Source organism: Felis catus, chromosome B3 (assembly GCF_018350175.1).
Source record: "Felis catus isolate Fca126 chromosome B3, F.catus_Fca126_mat1.0, whole genome shotgun sequence".
NCBI lineage: Eukaryota > Metazoa > Chordata > Mammalia > Carnivora > Felidae > Felis > Felis catus.
The window spans coordinates 40,126,949-40,150,812 of record NC_058373.1 but is presented as its reverse complement, the minus strand read 5'-3'; the positions used below and the strand labels follow the sequence as shown (position 1 = coordinate 40,150,812).

The following is a 23,864-nucleotide window of genomic DNA, read 5'->3' as shown; positions in this document are numbered from 1 at the left end:
GGCAGAAGTGGGGGGAAGCACATTCCAAGCAAAAAAACCAGTCTGCGCGATGGCGAGGAGGTGTGATGTATCTATTTGGGGGATGGTGTGGTTGGAACACAGGAAGCATGGAAAGAGGAGGAGAGAGGAGCTGGAGAGGCAGGAGGGCCTGGCTATTTCAGCCCCTCGGGAGACTATTCCAATGGGCACTCTTAGCTCAAGAGCCCTCTATGTGGTCAGCCGGTGCTTGGGGACGCCTGTGTCACAGCTCAGCTTCTCCCCTGCCCAATCCACTTCCCTTCACAACCTCTTCTCTTTGACCCTAAATAACCATCTTGCTCCCAAAGTTTCATCTTGGTATCTGCTTCACCTTGAGACTTGGGGATGGGGTGGGATCCAAGATGGCTGTTTCTAGCTGGGGCATCTGGGGAACAGTGATGCTGGGAGTTGGGGCGGTGGGTTAAGGAGAGAAGGGTTAGATTTGGGCAATGGGGTCATGGGTGTGGCTTTTGACAGGTGGAGTCTGGTGTGCCTGTAGAAGGCTGGCCTGATGTACAGGCATTCAAGGCCAGCTCAGAATCCGTTGGGGCTGGAAATGGCAATCCTCAGGGCATAGAACCAGGGAGTAGTTAAAGCTGTTAGGGAAAAATGGCTCCCACGGGGAGAATGTGAAAAGAAAGCAGAGGGCAGTCTCACAGTTCATTGCTGTACCAGGAGAGGAAGGGGCTACTGGCCATGTGTGGCCTGGCTCTGCCCATAGGAGTTCCTGTTGGTTGGGAAGTAGTCTCAGATGCTAATAGTTAAAAACATTAAGCTCCTACCTTCATGGCTTCCCAAGTGCTTCCCATAACTCACGACTGTTCTCGAGTCACAAGACAGTCAGAGCAGACACTGGCCTACGTGGAAAGATCCTTGGTTTTGTGATGGTCAGATCCAAGTTAACATCCCAGCTCTGCCCTTTCCTGTGTGATGATGAGCAAGTCTCTTGGCTCCTCCCAGTCTCCATGACCTCACCTGTAAAAATCAGTTTAATCAGGGTTGTGGTGGGGATTAAGTCAGAAATAGGATGGCTAACTCAATATTCTTAAAACTTAAAGGGAAAGAAGCATTCATGATGATTTTTCTGTCTCACTTGTACCTCAGAGAAACCAAATAATTGATGAGGGGAAGATTTTTGTTTTAAATCAGAGAACTCTAGTTACTGATTTGCGTCACTGTTTTGCATCCTCCAATGAAACAACACATCTGTGCCGTGATAAGCAGGGGCAGCTCAACCATCATGTTAACCACTTAGAAACCACCAGATGTTATGTGCCTCCTGAGTGACATAATGGGAAGCACACCGCCCTATGAAGCATTCCTGCCAAAAAGACTGAATTTGAGCCTGACTGACCCTCTAGATGTATGTACCAGCTTATGGGAAATACCAGGGACACAGAAACAAGTTAAAGGACACCATGAGGCTGCAATCAGCCAAATCTAGATCGTGGGGAATTCCATAGAGCAAATGAGCCTATTTCTTCAACAAATTAATGGCAAGAAAAAAAAAAAAAGGAATATATAGTTTGAAAGAGATTTGGGGCAGTTGGCTGGTTCAGTAGGTGCAGCATGCAACTCTCAATCTCAGGGTCATGAGTTCAAGCTCCAAGTTGGGCGTGGAACCTACTTTAAAAAAATGTAAAAAAAAAAAAAAATTAAAAGAGATTTAAGACACATTCCCATTGAGGGGGAAGAAAGAAGGTATGAAAAGTAACTGGCACATAGTAACAGCTCAATAAATGAGACCTACTGTTACTTTACAATGAGCAAACTGCAACTTAGAGAGATTAAGTAACTTATGTAATGTCATACCAAATTGGCCAACACCACCACGGTTTCTTGTCAGAAAGTCCTATGTCTATGTAGCCCAGTTGGGCAGCTACAATAATCACCAAAGCCATTCGCTGAAAGTGAGTTTTTATTCCAAATGACTGTAATGGCTAGAAAGACAACAGATAAAACTGAAAATGATTCTGCATAATTGGAAAGTAGAAGTAGTTGATGTTGCAGGGAGCACACAGTAGGGCGACAGCTTGGCACTTGATAACGGCAATAACCAAGAATTCATAAAAATAACTGATGTCCTTCTGATACACAATCTGGATGTGCAGCATTTACAGCAAATAACATAAAAAGAAAGGAGGAAAGAAAAAGGAAACAAACCCTCACAAAATCCCAAACTTCAGAAATTAATATTTGCTTAAGAACACAGTGGTGATGACTTTTGGTAGCAAAATTTTCACAATTCTTAAAATGGGAGTCTTCAAAAGTACTTCCTCAAATTCAAAAGCTAAAAAAACCGAAGAGGGAACAGTTACACTGGCTTAGAAGAGCTGCCGCCTGTCACAAAGACGACAATCAGTCCTACTTCCAAACACAGTGATAACCGGTGAACCTGACAGCCGAATGGAGAGGCCGCCAGGCGGGCACTGACGCCATGATTGTACAAGAACTCTCTGGATCACGCATCATTAACAACGAACACCACAACTATTGCTCCTCCTGACTGACGCTGAGGCTGCCTTTCTGCACCTCAAGTTCCTCGGCACTGACCATCGACGGATCAATGGCCGCGTATTTGGTTCCATGGAATTGCAGCAAATGTATCTGTAGAAACACAGAATTGTTCTTTTAAATGGCACTATGGCATATTTTATACTTCTAAAATTACACAGTAATATGTACTAATAAGAGACAAATTGGAAAACACAGAGAAAAACAAGTATTTTTAAAAACCACAACTTGAGGGACGCCTGGGTGGCTCAGTCAGTTAGGCATCTGATTCTTGACTTTGGGCCTGGGTCATGATCTTGCAGTTTTTGAGTTCAAGCTCTGCGTCAGGTTCTGTGCTGACAGAGCAGAGCCCGTGTGGGATCCTCTTTTCCTCTCTCTCTGCTCCTCCCGATCCCCTCTCTCAAAATAAATAAGCATTAAATAATAACACCCACAATTTGGGATCTTTGTTCTTTATTTAACATGTAACAGGTCTCTCCCAAGTTCCTATAAATTTCATCATCTTAAGTGGTGGCACACAACTCCATAAGTTGTTGTTTACCCTCCTGTCCTGCTGCTGTGACTCAGGTCTTTCCCATCCTCTGCTGTTCAGAGTAAGATCATCACGAAGGGCTCCAGGCATCAAGTTTTTCTGAATTTAGGGTCCTCTACTTAGGATCCACTGCCACAAGTGGATGACAGGACCAAAGGACATGACTGTTTTTTGAAGTTCTTGATACTTCTTGCCAAACTGCCAAAGCAGTAATTTCTCATTGCTATTTAAACTTAAAAAAAAAAATAAATCTTTTTTAATGTTTATTTATTTTTGAGAAAGAGAGAGGGAACACAAGTGGGGGAGGGGCAGAGAGAGAGAGGGAGACACAGAATCTGAAGCAGGCTCCAGGCTCCAAGCTGTTGGCACAGAGCCCTATGCAGGGTTTGAACCCATGAACCGTGAGATCATGACCTGAGCCCAAGTTGGACGTTTAGCCGACTGAGCCACCCACACACCCCCTCACTGCTATTTTAACATCCATTTAAGGTAGAGAACAAAGTGGCAGTTTTTGTCAGTTTTTGCGTGTATTATTTTAATGCACTAAAAGTGGATCAGGAAGTTGCTTCATGAATCTGGTATCCTGTTCTGATTGAATTCATTGTATCCAGGAGGCAAGGTCACATCATACCAAATGGCTACTTCTAGATATGTGGATATAGGCCTGCTGTTCTTAGAAAAGAGATGGTAGGCAGAGAGTCACCTGTCTCTAACACACCTGCTTGAATTCTGCTTTAAATTATTAATGCAAACCACTTTTATCAAGCAAGTGCCTCATTCTTACAGAGAATTCTGTAGTTCTCCTATTCCACCATTAAAAAAAAAAACAAGCTTTGTGTTTCAAACTATACACTGTGGGTTCAAAGTGCCCTGGTTTCCAAGCTGGGACTTACCTGTACATAAAGATTCACCTCTGCACTTCTGCACAGGTATGGGAAATTGCCTCCTGTTTTAAGGTGAGCCCTCCGGGCATTAGGATACAGTTTGTACATTTCTTCTTTAGCTTCGGTTGAAAGTGCACTCTGGTCAAATACCTTTAAAAAAAAAAAAAAACAAAGGCTGAAACCTACTGGTATTTTAATATGTTCTTTCCACATCACGGAAAATGCTTCCCAAAGCATTTCTTTCTTGTGAAGAGATGCTGCTGAACCTTGGCCAGCCTGGGCCACCTCCTCCTACTGATCCCTGGTGATTTCTAACATAAGCTACAGAATCTGTTGTTGCATTCTTTGGGAGAAAAGTCTACCATGAATTTTTTCCCCTCAAACAGAGTTAACTGAATTAAAAGAATATTAATAGTGAACAATCATTATTGAAAATGCCAGTTAATTTCAAAAAGATCACTAAAATCCCAAAAGAACGTGTAAATTTTATTACTACTTAAAAACAGTTACATAAATACTATATGCTTAGTGAAAAACAAAAACAAAAAACAAAATTTTTAAGAGTATAAGAAAAAGTCCAAATCCTTTCCTGGGGGAACTACTGTTAACAGTTTGGAGTGTATGATTCTAGACATCATTTACTGCCCACATAAACTTATGTTTACACACACATTCAAGCAAGTTTTCAGAAAGTAATTTTTTTTCAAAAAGTAATTTTTTTAATCGCGCGCGCACACACAGCACTTCCAACTTGCCAAAGCTTAAACACAGTTTCCAGTGACCCAAACTTTGGGTACATGAGCTCAGCTTTGAAAGATGGGCAAACAGAGCAAACGCACTGTGAGGACAAAATATTTTACCAACAGTACTGAAAAGCTTGTTCTGTGTCATGGTCAATGTCGGAATGTAGAGATTACAGTGAAGAATGAGAAGTTATTATTTACATGCTTGTAAATTTCTGGACAAAAATCAATTCTTAAAAAACATTATTTGAATCCAGGAATAAACCCGTTTATGAGGCAAAATAGTTACATGATTTAAAAAAAAAAATAAGCCAAACCACAATGAAATACCACTTCACATCTATTAGAATCACTATTATCAAAAAACAGAAAATAACGAGTGTTGGGGAGGATGTGGAACAATTCGAACCCTTGTGCATTGCTGGTGGGAATGTAAAATGGTACAACCACTGTGGAAAATGGTATCATGGTTTCTCAAAAAGTTAAACAGAATTACATATGGCTCAGCAATTCCACTTCTCCGTATATACCCACAAGATGTGAAAGTAGGTACTCAAACAGATATTTGTACACCAATGCTCACAGCAGCATTATTCACAATAGCCCAGAGGTGGAATAACCCAAATGTCCATCAACAGATGCTGGATAAACCAAATGTGGTACCTGCATACAAGAGAGTATTATTCAGCGTTTAATACACGCCACAACATGAATAGACTTTGAAAACATTCTGCTAAGTGAATTCAGCCAGACACAGAAGTACAAATATTATGTGATTCCTTATAGTCTATGTACCTTACGTGAGGTACATAGAACAGTCAAATACATAGAGACAGAAAGTATAATGTTGGGTACCAGGGTCTGGAAGGAGGGGGGAATGGCGAGCTAGTGTTTAATGGGTACAGAGCTTCAGTTTGGGATGATGAAAAGTTCTGGAAATGGATGATGGTGACAGTTGCACAACACTGTAAATGTACTTAATGCCACTTAAGTTTACTTAATGTACACTTAAAAATGGTTAAAATGGTAAATTTTGTAACGTATATTTTACCACAACTCGAGCATATAAGAAGCAAGCTTTTGTGCTAATTAGATTTTATGGAATTCTTGATTTTCTGACTCCATGAGGCAACTTTTCTTTGCTACATAGATGTGTAATAGCTAAAATGCAATATCTGTTGATAACTGTAGCAAAAATATATCAGAATGGGTAAGGACTACCATGTTTGTTTATGTTTATTCCTACTTCAATGGTGTTATTCCTATCAGGAAAAAAATAGGGTAAGCAATACGTTGATTGTTTTAGAACTGAAAAAGTGGGTGGGGGGAGGGTGTAAAAAAAATCCAAGGCAGCATTGGAAGAGGTACACTGAAAAATTATAAAATAATTATGAGGATTTTGATATATACAGTTAAAAGGGTAAAGCATCTATTTGACTTAAAAGGAAGCTTACATCCATAATGGTTACAGGGATGTCCCGAATTTTATGAGGTTCCACATAAGAATTTTGACAATTCAGGGTCAGTCTTGAAGCCAGTTCACTCTGACCCAAACTTTCCAGCTGTAGGAAGAAACACAGGCAAAGGTTTTGAATTAATTTTGTTTCCCACATTTCCTTTAAGTGTAATATTTGTGCTTATAAAGGTGGTATCACGTGTGGTGGGTCCAAAAAGATCACCAAGGAGGAAATATAATGTATCTGTGAGACCATGGGCCTCCCAGGTGGTGCCATTTTTCTACTGTGGGAACCTGGCATCCATAGCCCTCAACATGAATTGCTTCTTCAACCAGGTACCTGTGGGCAGCAAGCCACTTCCTATAACTCACAAGTGACAGATAAACATTTTTAAGAGATTTTGGAGCTGGAAGAGACCTCAGAAAAACCATCTAGCCCCGTAGTCCCTAAATCCAAGTCTGTAGACCTGCTACTTGAGATTCACCTCAAGGAGAAAGAGGGGGAACAGAGTAAAAATATAGGTTCCCAGTTCCCACACCCAGGGATTCCAGTTCAATGCGCTGGAGAGGCCTTGGAATCTGTTTTTGTTTTTTTTTTTTTTTTTTAAATGTAGGCTCCATGCCCAACATGGGGCTCGAACTCATGATCCCCAGATCAAGAGTCCCATGCTATACTGACTGAGCCAGTCAGGTGCCCCTGGAATCTGTATTTTTAAAAGCTTCCCCCAAGTGATTCTGTTGAATTACTTACCAACAGTAATAATCTGTGTGGCTGTGTTAAAGTTAATATGGAAGGCTGTTTAGCAAACATCTCTAATACATACTCAGTGAGACAGATATACCATCAGGAAGCAAGGAGACACAAAAATTTCTAGTACAAGGTGTCCCCACCCCAACGCCATGATCCTTACCCTGTCCACCATGAAATCAATAGCATCAGCCATCAAAGGGTCCACTGGGCCAGATGAAAAGTTTCCAAGAACTATTTTTTTGAGCATAAATGATGGCATCAGCCAAAAGCTGTAAAACAAGGACCTGATAATTTAAATTTGCAAGGTTACACAAAAGTAGCAAATATTCATTCAATATTGAAGCTTTGTATTAGCTATGTTCTTGGGATCTAGAGATAAAAAGACCTATCTCTTCTTCCAAAGAGCTAGCTTTAAAGCATCTTGTTTTTATATACATTTTCCCGAGCTCCCAAAGAGTTACGGTTTAATATGATTAAAGTTTTGAGAATTTAGAATAATTATAAGTGGTATTTCAAGTTTCTTTGCCAAGGTAGACATTTTGATAATACTGAGGATTTATTATTTATCATTATTATTATTATTACTATTTTCTTTTTTTACTATTTGGCTTTATTTCCAATGGCTAAACTATTTCCTTTAGAAAACTGAAAAATTAAGATCCCAACCTTCAGGTTTATATCACCTTGATTGATTGATATTTCAAAATAGCAAAATGAAGGAGCTGTTATACTGCCAAAGTTTTCTCCCAGTAGATTCAATTAGGCTAATTCAAGGCAATTCAATCTATGGATTTCTGTAAGTGATTTTTAGTTGATATTTATTCCATTAATTACAAGAATTGAGAGCCATTATATACAGTAAACACTACTTTCTCTAAACCTATGGTGAAAATGACTTATAAAAAGTGCAGATCACCTTCTGATGCGTGTTCTCAATGGACTGGCTTGTTGGAAGTTGAGCTTCCCTCACAAGGCCAGTGGGCCCTCTTTCAGTTAACTTTCTCCATCCCACCCATGGGTTTCCTTATTTTCTCAAGGTGATGTTGCCTAGGTACCCTCTGTGAGGGGTAGACCCTGTTGACTTTGCTTGCCCCTGTAGCCTCAATGTGTGGCACAAAGTAAGCACTCAGATATTTGATAAAATGTAGCTCATATGCAGGGGCACAAACAAAGTAGGGGCAGTCTTGGCTTGTGACAGTTAAAACATTAAAAATCATCAAAAATAATCAATGAGCTTTAGTGCATTGTCTGGACATGAACTATTTGTAGCTAATGTATGTAAGAAATTGTTGCACAAATGTTGAGTAAACTACTGAGATAACACCAGAAAACATTTTTAAAGAGAACAGAGTACAACTTGTTTTTGAGTAAGCTATACACTCAATGTGGTGCTCAAACTCATGATCCAGAGATCAAGAGTTGCATGCTCTACCTACAATTTTAAAGAAATGTGAAAATAACAAACACAATGTTTACCTAGAGAATTCTGTGAAAAATCAACCTGATCCTACAGGTATGTTTACTCATGGAGCTTTGTCTTTTAGGGTAGAGTCTAGCCTTGCTAGCAATGAAAAAAAATCACATTAAATTAGCTTTAAGGTACTATTAGATACTTATCAAATTACTTAAAATGTTATCTTCAGGGTGCCTGGGTGGCTCAGTCGGTTAAGCATTCGACTTTAGCTCAGGTCATGATCTTGAGGTCTGTGGGTTCGAGCTCCATGTCAGGCTCTCTACCGATAGCTCAGAGCCTGGAGCCTACTTTGGATTCTGTATCTGTCTCCCTCCCTCTCTCTCTCTCTCTGCCCCTCCCCTGCTCATGCTAGGTCTCTGTCTCTTAAAAAAATGAATAAACATTGAAAAAAATTAAAAATAAATAAACAAAATGTTATCTTCAATAACTTTTCTTTTTCCAGTGGGGGGAGGGGGAGGGGGATAGGAAGAGAAAGAGAATCCCAAGCAGGCTCCACACTGTCAGAGCAGAGCCTGACACGGGGCTCAATCCCATAAACTGTGAGATTATGACCTGAGTCAAAATCAAGAGTCGGACACTCAACTGACTGAGGCACCCAGGTACTCCTAAAGTGGAATCTTCAATGAAAGGATGACTCAGAGGAAACAAGCGCCCCATGGGTGGCCCCACGAAGCAGGCCACCATTTCCATCTTTCTGAAAGCAGACTAACGCTAAAGTGTCATGATGTGCAAGACGTGCTGGCAGACGAAATGTATTCTCTCTGTTTTTGGAAACACATTTCAAGGAAATAACCCAGAAAGGGAAGGAAAAAAACAATGTGTACAATGATTTACAGAACATGATGAAAAATTGGGGGAAGCCAAAATGCCTAAAAACACTGTGTCAGTCAGTATACAGAACTGTTTAACAACATAGTAGGCGGAACAAGCAGAACACCGTATTAGTTACATATGCAACTGAAGAGGACCTGTTAGGATCACATGAATGTATATTAAACAAAGCTAACCCATAATTCAGAGTAATAGAAATAGCTAAATTCAGAGTTCATTCCATTCTTTTCTTTGGCAAAGGTGATTGTTTCCAGTTTTAAAAGCCAGGACAGTTTCAGAAGACAGAGGTAGATACAAGCCCTTTCCACCCCCACACCCCCACCGCTTAGTGCAACAACCCCCCGCCCCCTGCCAAGCCAACATTTTCAAAATTCCACTGAATGAAAATCCTAAGAATTTTGGCCCAATGTTCATGTTCTTACCTGTTTGCAGTCCAAGTTTGGTTGAAGATGGAGGTGTCACTGAAAGAATTGCAGAGGATGAGGGAATGGACTCTGGGAGATGTGTGTGTGTATTCAGCAAATTTCTGGGCCAAAAAGCCTCCCAAAGAAGCCCCAAACAGGTGAACCTAATTGCAAACAAACACAAGAAGAATACTACAACAACAATCAATCCTGAACATAAATACCAAAAAAAAAAAAAAAAAAAAAGTAGTTTTACTTCTCACCAACCACAGAATACATAATGTCATCATAGTCCTTAGATGAAAATATCGATAGCAGCTCAACATTTAGGAAACACTGCACTTAAGTACAATTTATACATCCCGTCAAGAAAACAATCTGTGCATGCAAAATGCAAATACAAGTAAGAAAATATTATCTATAGATTACACTAGAAAATGAAACCACTCAGTAATTTATATTTAAGAAAACTATGATTTGGTAATTCTACTCCTAGGTACAAACTCAAAAGAACTGAAAACACATGTCCACGTTCGTGTGTCCACAAATGTTCACAGCAGTGTTATTTCTTTTTTTTTTAATTTTTAAAAATGTTTTATTTTTTATTTTTGAGAGAGAGAGAGAGAGAGAGAGAGAGCGAGCGAGCAGCGGAGAGGCAAAGAGACAGGGAGACACAGAATCTGAAGCAGGCTCCAGGCTCTGAGGTGTCAGCACAGACCCTGATGCAGGGCTCAAACTCGCAAGCTGTGAGATCATGACCTGAGTCGAAGTCAGATGCTTAACCGACTGAGCCACCCAGGCACCCCACAGCAGTGTTACTTCTAATAGCCAAACAATGGCAACAATCCAAACATGCATCAACTGACAAATGGATAAATAAAATGGGGTACACCTATATATATAGTGGGATATTATTTGACAATAAAAAGGTGGAGTACTGATACACGCTACAACATAGACGGGCCTTGCAAACATTATGCCAAATGAAAGAAGTCAGTTAGAAAAGATGAACACTAAGAAAATTAAAAAAAAAAGATGAATACTGCATGATTCCATTTATATAAAATACCTAGAATGGGTACATCTACACAGGCAGAAAGGAGATTAAGTTGCCAGGGGTAGGAGAAGAAAGGTGAGGAGTCACTAATAATGAATATGTGGTTTCTTTTTGGGGTGAAAAAAATGACCTAAAATTGACCCTATTTGTGAATATATTATATTTATTTATATATAAAATATATTTATGTTTACATATAAATATATATCGCACCTATCTATGAATATATTAAAAACCATACTCACACACTTGAAAAGGGTAAATTGCATGGTATGTGAATTATATCTCAAAAGAAGTATCATTTAAAAACAAAAAAAAGACAATACCAGGCTTTACAATGTAAATGCTGCATTAAAATCACATGTAAATATTCAGTTTTAGGGTACTCACTTTATCCAGTTGTAAATGATCTAAAAGTTTTCTAAATCCATCACAGAATTCAAGATGGTCCCAATAAACTGGATACTGCAACTGAAATAATAACATTATTAATTAATAATAAATATAGGGGAGCCTGAGTGGCTCAGTCAATTCAAGCGTCTGACTTTGGCTCAGGTCAAGATCTCACAGCTGGTGAATTTGAGCCCCATGTCGGGCATTGTGCTGACAGCTCAGAGCCTGGAGCCTGCTTCGGACTCTGTGTCTCCCTCTCTGCCCCTCCCACACTTGCACTCTGTCTCTCAAAAATAAATAAATATTTAAAAAATTAAAAAAATATATGTATGCAAAATTTAGGACTCCCATAATAGCATTTCTCATTTGCTCAAGCTCTGCTCCTTTTATTTTTGAGAGAGAGAGACAAACACACACATACACACACACACACACACACACACACACACACACAGCATGAGCAGGGGATGGGCAGAGAGAGAGGGAGACACACAATCTGAAGCAGGCTCCAGGCTCTGAGCTGACAGCACAGAGCCCAATACAGGGCTCACACCCATGAACCATGAGATCATGACCTGAGCTGAAGTCAAACGCTTAACCAACTAAGCCACCCAGGTGCCCCTAGACCAATTTATTTTATTATTATTATTTTTTCAATGTTTCATTTATTTTTTGAGAAAGAGAGGGTAAGTAGGGCAAGGGCAGAGAGAGTGGGGGACAGAGAGTGAAGTGGGCTCCAAACTGAAAGCAGCAAGCCCAATGTGAGGCTTGAACCCACGAACCGCAAGATCAAGACCTAAACTGAAGTCTGCTGTTCAGCCGACTGAGCCTCCCAGGTGCCCCCTAACAGACCAATTTAAAAAAAGAATAGCACACAAGAGATATTATGTGAATAATAATTTCAATTCATGTCTGTTTCCTTTCCAAATAGCTAAGAAACTCTGAGGCTCAAGGGTGAATAGGAGCAGAACCCTTTCAAGTAAAAAAATACTGTTTTCCCTTTAATCCAATTTAATTCTAAAAGTATGGCTCAGGAGAACTCGAAATAAAATCCTAAGGAGAATTCCCTCTCTTTTTGGCAGCACTGCTTGAAGTGCGTATTCAATAAAATTGTTCCTCTTTTCTTAATTGACTCAGGCATCATATCTGATTTCTTGTACCTTTATTTGTGGCCAAAAAAGTATGGTGCTTGACCTTAAGTAGCCTATAAAAGCTGAGGAGGAGGAGGAGGAAAAGAAATACAAGTCACTACCTCCTTTCTAGAGGACTCCAGCTTGTCACCAAAGAATTCCACTCTCTTTAATAATAAGCAAAACCTGTCTGACAGGCTAGTTGTTTTAAGAACTTAGATTCCTTTTGTCATTAACAAGTTGCTGGAATTAATACTATCATGTATATAATAGGATAACTTTAGATTTGTTGTAATTATGTTACTTTTACTATTAAAAATTTCATTTGTGGATGAGATTCCACTATTCTGACAGGATGAAGAACAGCTGCTCCCTAGCAGATAATCTGAGAACTGGAGTCAGATGATAGAAAAGAAAGCTATTATGGGGCATCTGGGTGGCTCAATCAGTTAAGTGTCTGACTTTGGCTCAGGTCATGCTATCTCGGTTTGTGGGATTGAACCCCGCGTCAGGCTCTATGCTGACAGCTTGGAGCCTGGAGCCTGCTTCGGATTCTCTGTCTCCCTCTCTCTCTACCCGACCCCCAATTGTGCTCTCTCTCTCTCAAAAATAAACAAACATTAAAAACAAAACAAAAAGGAAAAGAAACCTATCTTGTAAAAATATTTTTTTATGAAGCCTTTAATTTAAAAATATCTATGCCCAAGATAGGGGATAAAACTGTACACAACTTAACACACACACACACACAAACTGAGTACAAGTAAAACTGGAAATCTAAGATTGGTGGATTGTATTAATATCATACCCTGGTTACAATATCTGACTACAGTTTTGTAAAATGTTACTATTGAGAGAAACTGGGCAAAGTATAAAAAGGATATCTCTGTATCATTTCTGAAAACTACAGGTGAACCTATAATTATCTCAATAAAAATGTAAATGACAAAAGGACTGGTACCTTTCAACTGCTAGATAAGTATGTAATAAGTTTTAAAATAAGGCACCTGGGTGGCTCAGTTGGTTAGGTGTTTGTTTTGGCTCAGGTCATGATCTCACGGTTCATGGGTTCAAGCCCCTCATTGGGCTCCTTGCTGACAGTGTGGAGACTGCTTGGGATTCTCTCTCTCTCCCTCCCTCTCTGCCCCTTTCTCACTCTCTCAAAAATGAATACATACATTTTAATAACTACATAAATAAAACAAACTTCGTGGGGTTAGGCACATAAGGACAAAGTAACTTTGAAGACATCACTGGCCTTTTCTTTTTTAAGTTTTATTTTTAAGTAATCTCTGCACCCAATATGGGGCTCAAACCCACAACCCCGAGATCAAGGGTTACACACTACACCAGCTGAGCCAGCCAGGTGCCCCTGGCCCTTTCTTGATTCATTATCTAGCTAATGAAATAATGAAATCCCACATCAAGAAGCTTGAGGGCAAGAAGAAATATCCAGCCAAAAGGCAAAGCAATTTGGACTTGCCAGCTTGGAGCAAAAAACACACAGTCAACTTCAGACAGTGCTCTGAAGTGGGAGAGACGTCTGTGGCCGCTCAGTTTCCCCTCCCCGGCTGATCAACAGAGGCTACCAGGAAAGGTACTGTCGTGTCTTAGGCTGTGGAGGGCTGGGATGAGTGTGCTTGCCACCCCGCTTTCCTGAAATGCCGTCAACCAAGAGGAATTATGAAAACCCAGAACAAGGGAGGATTATGTTGCAGAGACTCAAAACATGCCACATGAAGAATGATCAAAGAATGTGGAGAATTTCTCCTGAAAGAAAAGACCTGGGGGGAAGGCAGCAAGCTGACAATAACTAGTTTTCTCGAGAAGGGCTGTCAGGAGGAAGAACTGGATTTGTTCCGTGTGGCCCCGGTTGGTGGTAAACCCAGTAAAACTTTAAGTTACCTTCCGAGAAAAGAGATCCGGTCCACATTTTCTCTCCTTCAGATAGTAAATAAAATGTACAGTAACAGCAATATTCCCACAGGGAGACCCGTTTTACATGTTACTGTTACGGCTCCCGGAAACAAGTGCCAACTCCAAAGCCCAAGAGTCTCTCCTTCCTGAGAAGTAAGGAGACCAGCCTCCATTATTTTTTGTTTTTAAAGTTTATTTATTTAGTATCGAGAGAGAGAGACAGAGACAGAGAGGCAGATTGTGAGATCAGGTTTGATCTCACAAACCTGAGCAGAAATCAAGAGTTGCACACTCAACCGACTGAGCCACTCAGGAGCCCCTGGCCAGCCTCCACTGTTACACAGTCGAGGCGTCATGAACAACGGTGCCTTCCTCACCTACGCTGTTCTTCCAGAAGAGATTCAAGAATGACCAATGGGAAACCAGATTTAGACCAAACTCAGTGATAAAATAACAATTAGAAACAAAAAACTTCTTAAGTAAATGCTGAGAGTATGGGCTATAATAAGACCCATCGCAACAGTCAAAGACTTACATTAAAGCAAGCTTTCAGTCGGCTGAATGTCAGCAGACCCCTCTGCTGTATAATATTGCACATTCAGCTCCCTTGCAGGCAGTGGTGTAATGAACCAGGAGTGGAAATGGAGTCAGAAGACTGGTTCTCCTTCCACCACCTAGTGGTCATGGCCTGCCACGATCACCAAAATGGCTGGACCTCCATTTCCTCATCTATAAACAAGGACAATGCTTCCTACCATTCAGAGTTAAGAGAATGTACATAAAAGCTGGGCACTGAGGTTTCCATAGAAGTTTGTACCCTCTGCATCTCCGTATGTCCGTGTACTACACCGCCTTCCTTCCAAAGGCTTCATTTCACATTTTAAAGAAGGAAAACAATCTTACCTCAACTAAAAAAAAAAAAAAAAAAAAAAAAAGCCCATTATGATAGTTAATCAGCAACAGAAGTACCCACATACAAAAACAAAAACAAAAACACACAAATAAACCCAAAAAATGTGGACTTGAACTGTAATACTGAATCAATAATACTTACAGCTATAACCCGGTAACCCCATCCAGTCAAAGCCAAAATCTGCCGGAAAAATACATCTGCAGTTCCGCTGACAGGGGGAAGAAATATCAGAGGACACCTGATATTTCTGGGGCCTGCATCATACAGCGACCATATTTTACTATCATCATCATCCACGATAATCTGGAGGGAAAGTTATAAGAAAAAAAATGGAAAACCTTATGGATTTGGTTTGATATTGTTACTTTACACTATAATTTCTGTGACAATTTTAATGCCACCGCCTTGGTTGTTACAAGGTACCCTGGGGATCACACCAGACTAGCGTGTATAATAAATAAACTGCTTTGGTCTCTTTTTCCTTCTTCTATGTGCTAACATACTGTACAGAATTGCCTTATATCCTTCCAAAGACTATAAAGCTTTTTTTTAAATCAGTTTTTCATTTTCCTTCCCATCCATGATTATAAAAGCCTGTTTTGTTTACCATTAAACAGTAAGCCCTGTAATTGGCATCTTATTTCTTCCCCATACTTCTGGCTTTGTGTGTGTGTAGGAGGCAATTTGCAGAGTCATTCTCCAGTGCTGTCCAGAGGGGAGGAAAGACTCCAGGCTCTAGGGACAAACTAGGGAGAGATGGTACCACTCAGGAGATGGTTCTGGAACCTGATCTACACCACGTCTTTGAGGGGGAGACTTTTGCTAAAGAGGAAGGACACAGCAGGTTGTAGGTGTCCCTGTTCTGGAAGAATGTTTCAAACCAGTCAGTCAGGTGTAGGGAATGGGCACAGGAAAAAACTGGTTTTCTTGAGAAAAGAGGGTTGGGAGGAGGAAGGGCATCAGAAACCTTCCTGAATTAGTAGTTCTTAACCCAAAGGGAAAAAAAGATGAGCATTAAGTGAGCTGAGACAAGTCAAGGGCTCAGCGTGGAGTTTGGCAGGGAGAGTTTCAGTGAGTGTTAGATATTAGTATTATTCACTGCATGATAGTTTACTTTTTGTTTTCTGTGGCTGACTTTTTCGTGATATTTGGAAAAGTACCTGAACTTCCTGAACTTTTGCCAGTGCAAATCAATTATTTATCCTACTTTTACATTAAAAAATTCAAGGCCTCCAGGTTCTATTTTCTGAGAGCTCCTAGCTGGCAGTGCTGTGGGCCCCTGGTGTCACTGTGGATGGTAACACACTGACTGGGATCACTGGCATCACTGGGAGCAGACAAACGGGGCAAGGCACAGTCCAGAGGAACCTAACAATTCCCTTTGAGACATCCCCAGGTCACAGATGATGACAGTAATATCTCATACTCATGTTTCTGCCCTTGGCATCTTGCCACACACAATTTTGCTCTTATTTTGGGAGGCTATGATTGTGGTAAAAATCTCTTAATGGCTTTTGACAGTGCACACAGTGAATCCCAATCTTGTAATAATAAAACTAATATGAGGTAAGAATATTTAGATCTCTGAAATTTTCCAGGAAGTTATTTCAATAATCTATTTGGGAGAAAAGTAACAAAAATAGCATGTTCTCTCCCCCCCTTTACTGAGATATAATTGACATAGTATGTTCTGAACATAAGCCATAAATACTTAAAAGTTGTTTATCACTTCAATTTTCTCAGAGTTCTCTGAATGGCAATTTTGTCAGAAATCCCTTAGAAGATGCAATATCTATCTGATAATTTAAAATCTAGCACCACGAAATTTCAAGCAAACTTATCATGACTTGTGGACCAAACTGATCTCACAACTGGAGAAAATCACATCAACCAAACTACCTCCTATAACTACTTCTAAGAATATTTAGAGAAGTGTGGGTTGTTTGGGGTCTGGTGATCAGCTTGCTGAGAAAGTGAGCTATCAAGATGAGCGCACATGAATTATTTGAGGGGATGGGACTGCAAGACCCAATTATCATTTAGTACGGGCAGGAGTTTCCCAGGGAACAAGAAGGAAGGGCAGCTCCCTTTGGTAAGCAGTCAAGTACATCTGACTCTGAAGTCAGATTAATTTGATTTTAATGGGCAGACTCTACCAGGCTGAGTGACCTTTAACATGTTAACCTCTCTGGACCTTGGTTTTCTTATCTGCAAGAGGGGCACATCACTACCAGCTTTGTTAAACTGTTAAGAATGAAATAAGGTATCTGCTGACCTCCTACAACAGTGCCAGTTGTCTAGCAGATACTCTGTTTACACTTGGAGAACTGTATCTCAAATTTCTATATGGAGAATAGTTTTGTTGTTAATTCAAACCTGCATGGCACTTCCACAGATGTCTACCCTGACAAAATAATTATAACAGAGACATAGATGATTTTCATCTCATACTTTTGCAAAGGGATCAGCAAAGACTTTGCTCTGTGACTTAACTAGCTTTTGTCCAGTATGATCCCCAAAACATTTGGGATTAATTAGGGACTCTGAGTCGACAGTCAAACTTCACTGTGAATGACATCTCAGGCAAATAAGATTTCCTGAAAATGGCTACCATTACAGAGGATCTATAATGTGGCCCTTTGAAAATCTTAAATCTGAGGAATAGGAAAAGGCTTTATAATCGAATCTGACTGCACGTACTATATAGTTGCTGTTGCGGTAAGCTTTCCACTATCTACAGAGTACACATATTCCTGTTTGCTTGAATACACAAAAGCAATTATAAAATAATGAGTACAGTTATACCCACTTTTACTCTTGAATGCGTCTCAAGAGTTCACTGCACTTGACAAAGAAGGGGTGAACTTTATGCCCTACGACCCAGACTCCTGATATTTGGCAATAACCTTTACTCTCAAACACTGTTAAGGCATAACATCTAAGTCACAAACAAAAACAATACAAGATTTTGCAAATAAGAGGTGTAGTAAAACCATACATACCTTTTTAAGGGGAACTGTACTTCTAAACCAGTTATAATCAGGAGAGACTTTAATCTCTCCCATGATTAGCTGAAATGGAGGTTAACCCTGAAATAAAAGCATGTGATGTTTCATGTCAAGAATTCATGTTTACATCAGAACCAAATGTAGAGTCTGGTCTAGCTATAAAAACAATACTTTAAATGGTAAAACCAAAGAAATGGGCTATTTTACCTTGTCAGTATATACTTAAACTACAGAAAACAATTTGGTGAAGTCCTATAGTCACAGAGCAGGAGGGGGCCCTGAGAGATAATTACTTTCTTAGTTCCTCTGGATGAAGAACCTGGTCTAGAAAACTTAAATGATTTACCAGCGATCTCCTGTCTATAGCAGAGCTAGGACCAGAGGTAGGACAGTGTGTTCTGACACCAGAATGCCTGTCCTAGGTAAATGATTCCAAACTGCAGTACCATCACCTATGTGTTGACAGTATCTTAAGAATCCATTTTAACAAAGATGTCTGATAGAGTTTCAGGGAACAGTCCACACTAGAGAAAGGGGGTAATAGAAGCCTGCGTCTTGATCAAGTCACAAAATGCCATAAATCTAACTCTAGCAGAACATAGTTTCAGAACCTCACATGTAGTTCTTAATGCAGTTCTTGATGTGATTAAATGTGATATACCCTCCTCTGAAAGATCTATGATCAAATACCAGGACAGGCTTGAAGGCACTATAACCAGCAACAAAACATGGGTTTTTAGAAGAAATACGCAGTCTCTTGTGGTGAGATTAGTGATTTCTAGCTTTTATAACTGCGTGACCTTGGAAGAGTCACTGACCTTCTTTGAGCTTGCTTTCCCATCTATGACTGTTTCACCACTGTATTTTCAAAGCCTAGAACAGTGCTTGGCACAGAACAGGCATTATCTGTTGACTAAATGGATGACTATGTCCTAAGGAGACTGGATCAGGCAATCCTAGAGTCTCTTCTGACCCAGGGATCTAACAGCTTTGGAATGGCTGGGCATCTTCAAGGGAAAGGCTGCCCCTCCTTGCTCAGGCATCTGTATTGTCGTAACAGGAACTTGAAATTATAGCTCCCTGTTGCAGATTCTTATTGCCAAACGAGGAACTTCCACCCCCTGGTTTGGAAGGATTCAAATACTTGCTGTGTATCCTGTCCTCTACCCCCAGAGCAAGTATGGATTTCCTAACAAGGCTAGGATGTGTTCAAGACCATAACACTTACCTCCTGGGCTGACTCTGAATTGTTATTTTGAGTGGTTGGTCAGCGAGTGCAGTTCTCTGGACTGGCCAGGAGCTGGGGACTCCTTTTTGGCCCTCCACATCTGCCAACTCAGGAGTTCAGGGAACTTAGCAATCATAACAGTTACCTCTAATCTTGGGGGGGGTTACTAAACCCCAAGGAGATGGGAGACGTAGGCATCCATTATTAAACTTGATTTACAACCTTGACATTGCAATAATGGTCTGTTCCCTCAAGGCTAGGATGGTAATTTTAGAAAAGTTTGTTAAAATCATAAGCTGTTCTCAAAAGTACCAAGAATATCATTAGCCAGTCTTATGCTGAAATCAGTGTGCACAGATGTAGTTATAATTCATCCTGGAATAAAGAAAATCGTTCTTTGCATATCCATTTTCTCTTAACGAATATTAACATGTTAAAAAAAAAATCTAAGCCACTGGAATCTACTCAGTAGGTTTATAAAACATCTAAGCTACTTAAAGCCAGAAAGGTAGCTTCTAGATTTGCCAGACTTGGGATAAATTAATTCAGTTTTGGAACCAGCTGCAAGGTACAAACCAAACTATCATAGACATACAGATCATACACAGGCACACACATTCACTGACATCCACTTCTTCCCAGAGCAACAAGTAGAAAGATGTGTCTTACCACAGTCCTCAGCATTATTCACAACCACCTCAGTATAACATTTTATAACAAATCTCACTGGATGGAGAGATTCCACCCAACTGTGACCAAATTTTTGTAGAGGCAAGTGATTTTAACACTTGTGTTAGTTTGGCAATACATGAAAGGTAAGATAGATACCAAATGTTGCATCTGACCAACTGACATCTAAGTTAAAAAAACAACAACAAAAAAACTCACTGCTGCAAAGAGAAAGCAGCTGTGAGTGGTATGAAAAGGAAGTCTGTTCTCCGAGCTCTCTTTCATTCACTAAAGTCACGAGAGGAACATTCTGTATATGGCAAAAAAAGGTTAACTGAGATTGTGACCAAACTGGTCAGTATTAAATAAGAAAGAATGTCGACCAGGAGCTCAACACTGATCTGATCTCTCACAATTCAATTCTTCGCAAAAACAAAAGCACCTGTTCATGCTGGTGGGAAAAGGGCTACAGAGATCAGCCTTAATCTTGCCTAAAGAAATCCCTCCTCAGGGAGTACTTTGGATAGTCAGTCCTCCCTGGCCCTGTGGTGCTAGACAATAAAATTGCCAATTGTGAGTGTGCATCAGGAATTACATGCACTTACCCTTCAGGGATTCAACAGAACCTGCCAGTTTATAGTCAATGAAATCATCTTTAAAAATGTTTAAGTCACATAACCAGATTAACTAGTCACAGGTTTTTGGATCCTTTATCTCAATCTGTGGTTGATCCACATATGGGCAGTCTGTGATTATTAATGCCAGCAGTAACTAAATATTAGGACCTGAGAGTCTCTAGGCAATGCAGTTGGCTTTTTTAATGCAAATCTCAACAGCTCACCACACCAGTACACAGCTATCCTTTCTTCCTCCAGATTTCTTTAGGGGAACATTTATCCCTCTTTTCTTCAGGAACTTACTCCATTATTGTCTAAACCTCATGGGAGGAAAAGCTGCCAACTTGACATTTCTTCTGTGACACCTCATCTTGTACTGTCTTGGTGTAAAAGCTCTTGGAAATTTGCACACAGCTATTAAGTTACTCCTCGGTCTCTTGAATCATGCTGCTAACAGGAGCTGGAACATTGTACAAGGAGACAAAGCAGCAGCATAAATGCAGAATTTATAACTCCCTAGGAAAGCCAGAAGAAGGAAAGCAACGCACTCTAGTCCTGTTACTTTCCTCATCCCCCATTCACAAGTCTCACACCAGGTACTGAGCAATGACAAAGACATTTGTCACTTTCAGGCTGAGGTGCAATCTTCAAAATAACTAGCTTCTGCTCAGAGTTCTTAAAAGTTGAAAAACATATTCCTGGGCTGCAGCAGTGTATCCCCGGGACCAGATTACAATAGTATGCCCTGGTCAAGAGACCCGCACCCCCATCCCCAGATGATCCAAACACAGACCCCACCCTTTCCCAGTCCCGCCTGTGAAAGCCACAACAAGGCAGGGTCACAGTACAACGACCACCTCAGTAAGTCAAACTTGACCTCAGACAGATAGACAGATACACATACACAGAGGGACATGCGGTCACGTGCATGATCACATGGACCGGCCCACTAGGGGCCACACTAACAAAGTCACACCAACAGAGGCAGCCGCACACAGTACATACACACCCACCTGCAAACCTATACACATCACACACCCACACCCCGCTTCCAGGGCCTCGCCCACCCCTCACCTGCCGTGGCCTCCCCCACGTCCCTTTCCCTCCTCCCCAAAGCGGCTCTTCCCTCCAGTAGGGGCGCGGGCCGGGGAGGCGGCTGGGTCGGAGTCACCGCCGGCTGCCGGAGCGCTCAGTACCCGCAGGCACAGCGGGCTGTGGGGGCGAGCTGGAGGGCGGGCCTCCGAGGGGCGGGGCGCGCGGCCCGGCGAGCCTCAGCTGCCGCGCTCCCCCCTCCCGAACGGTTCGCGCAGTGGGCGCGAGCCTCGCGCTTCCGGGTTCGGAGGAGGCGGGGCCACGTCATGAGGAAGGGGCGGGGCTGCGTGGCTCCGGCGGTCACCATGACGACAGCGAAGGATGGAGACCAAGGTGAGACACTCCCAGCCGGCTCGGTACATCCTGCCGGTTGGGAGTCGGCGTCCGCCCTGGAGGTGGTGGAGGGCGCGGGGAGGAGGTTCGAGTTCCCTTTGGGTCAGCTCTAGGTCACCCATTTGATGTGGTCACCGAGGGAGAGATTGTGCGAGTGGCAGAAGGGGACGCCTGGCCCCTTGGGACCTCCCCCTGCCTTCAGTTCGCGCCCTCCTGGAGGAAGCAGGTGCGGACCATTTTCTCTCCTCTACGTAAAGCTTTGAGGGGACCCCCCTTTGGGTCACAGGCTTTAGTGAGCAGCGCTTTGTATACTCTCTTTGCTTGGCAAGATTTTTTCCTCTTGGAACGAGCATAGTCGCCCTCCATAGTCCTCCACTGTAACACCCCTCACAGCACTTTGCAGACTTGTGCTGTCATTCTCCAACCAAGCCTCCAGCTCCTGCATCACTTTCCTTTAAAAGAATAGAGAATATTAATATATTTATAAACTTTCTTCTTAAGCAAAATGTAATGGAAATTACTCAGTAAAACATTTGCAGTTTACTGAAAGAATGTATGATAAGGATGGATAACATGTAAATCTTGTTTGAAGTCTTTTTGTGATCCTGCAACAAGGTCCTGTTGGAAGTGCCTGCCCTAATCTTGTTTTAGGGAAAGCTTATACCCTATTTTAAAGGTCTTTGGTTTTTGCCCTTACCCAGGCAACTGTTTATGGGATTAAGGTCAGGGGAGAATCTGAGTAAATTGCATCCTTAGTCATGACCTCTGCTTTCCTGCTATTGAGTGTTGGGTCCTAGTCTAGAACTTTGATACATCCCAGATGCATTCCCCAGGAGCACAGTAACTCGTTAGCCTCTGGCTCCCCACCCCATCACTTCTTTCAGAATTTCCAGTCAGCGTAATGACCAGGAAGTGGTCATTTATTATAAGTACCACATAAGTGTATAGGGCATGTTTCTACAGAAGATTTTTAACCTTGTGGCTTTTTTTCAAAACTTCAGAATAGTTTAATGAATGGAATAACTGGCAAATCACTGGTTGCATGTAAAGACCACTATGGGTACTCATTACATTATTTGTGTCTCCCCAGGTGTGTTGTGAACTTTAATTTAGGGCAAAAGGAACAGAGTGATTCAACCAGTGTCTTAGTACATGATTTGGCTCATAGTAGGTACTAAATGTATATTCAGTGAGTTAATGAGAGAATAAATAAATCTATCCACATGTATTCCTAACTCCGGCTTCCTTATGTCCCATGCCCCCAGACCTCACTTTAGTAATAGCCCTAATGAGATTTAAGCTATAGATATGCCTAATTAGAAGTGCTTATTCTGTTAGTTTGATAATAATTTTTAACTCAACTGTTGATAATGAAAAGCCATTTCATTATGTAGACTTTTTGTTGCATGTGAACTTTTGTTACAGTGTAAAAGATCAAACCCAAAGTAATGAATGTTTTTTTTTTCCCCTGAGAAAAGGACCCCATGGTCATGTTTGGATATTCAGTTGCTCTATAACACATGGCAGGCACATTATCCATTCCCTAATCTGAACAAGGAACATTTAATCTCTGTGAATTCCAGCTGTCCTGTAATTGCACAACTGCAGGGAGCAAACTTTTGACCCAGGGCAGGCCATAGTGCAGGCAGACCCAGTGGATATGGCTTTGAGGGTTTGCAGCTGTCATGGTTGGGGTCTTCCAGATGGTTCCCACAGCACCAATCCCTGTGTGAGAATCTCACTTAAAAACTGGAATGTTCACAAAATACTCTGCGAACACCAACAAAGTAAACAGATGGCTAGCTGGTTCTCAGAATTGTCCGAACCAAGCTCTAACCTTCAAATTGATCTTTTGGTAGGATAGTATCTGTTTTGTTTTGTTTTGTTTTGTTTTCCAACG

At 41.1% G+C, this 23,864-nt stretch overlaps 1 protein-coding gene across 4 annotated transcripts; it reads right to left on the bottom strand.

Moving 5' to 3' along the window:
- Positions 1-1,918: 1,918 nt before the first annotated feature.
- On the bottom strand, positions 1,919-21,864 carry SPG21 (SPG21 abhydrolase domain containing, maspardin). Of its 4 annotated transcripts, none has more exons than XM_019832237.3 (10): positions 21,614-21,864; positions 20,843-20,999; positions 18,020-18,106; positions 15,159-15,320; positions 11,055-11,135; positions 9,626-9,771; positions 7,059-7,182; positions 6,146-6,253; positions 3,958-4,098; positions 1,919-2,625 (listed from the first exon to the last, which is right to left on the bottom strand). In XM_019832237.3, exons 3-10 carry the CDS (start codon positions 18,080-18,082, stop codon positions 2,509-2,511), a joined length of 942 nt encoding a protein of 313 aa, XP_019687796.1. In that variant the 5' UTR covers positions 18,083-18,106; positions 20,843-20,999; positions 21,614-21,864; the 3' UTR covers positions 1,919-2,508. The 4 variants fall into 4 exon arrangements, with proteins under 4 accessions (XP_019687796.1, XP_019687795.1, XP_011281224.1 ...); XM_019832236.3 differs by lacking the exon at positions 20,843-20,999 and adding an exon at positions 19,254-19,509; XM_011282922.3 differs by lacking the exon at positions 20,843-20,999.
- Positions 21,865-23,864: the final 2,000 nt, after the last annotated feature.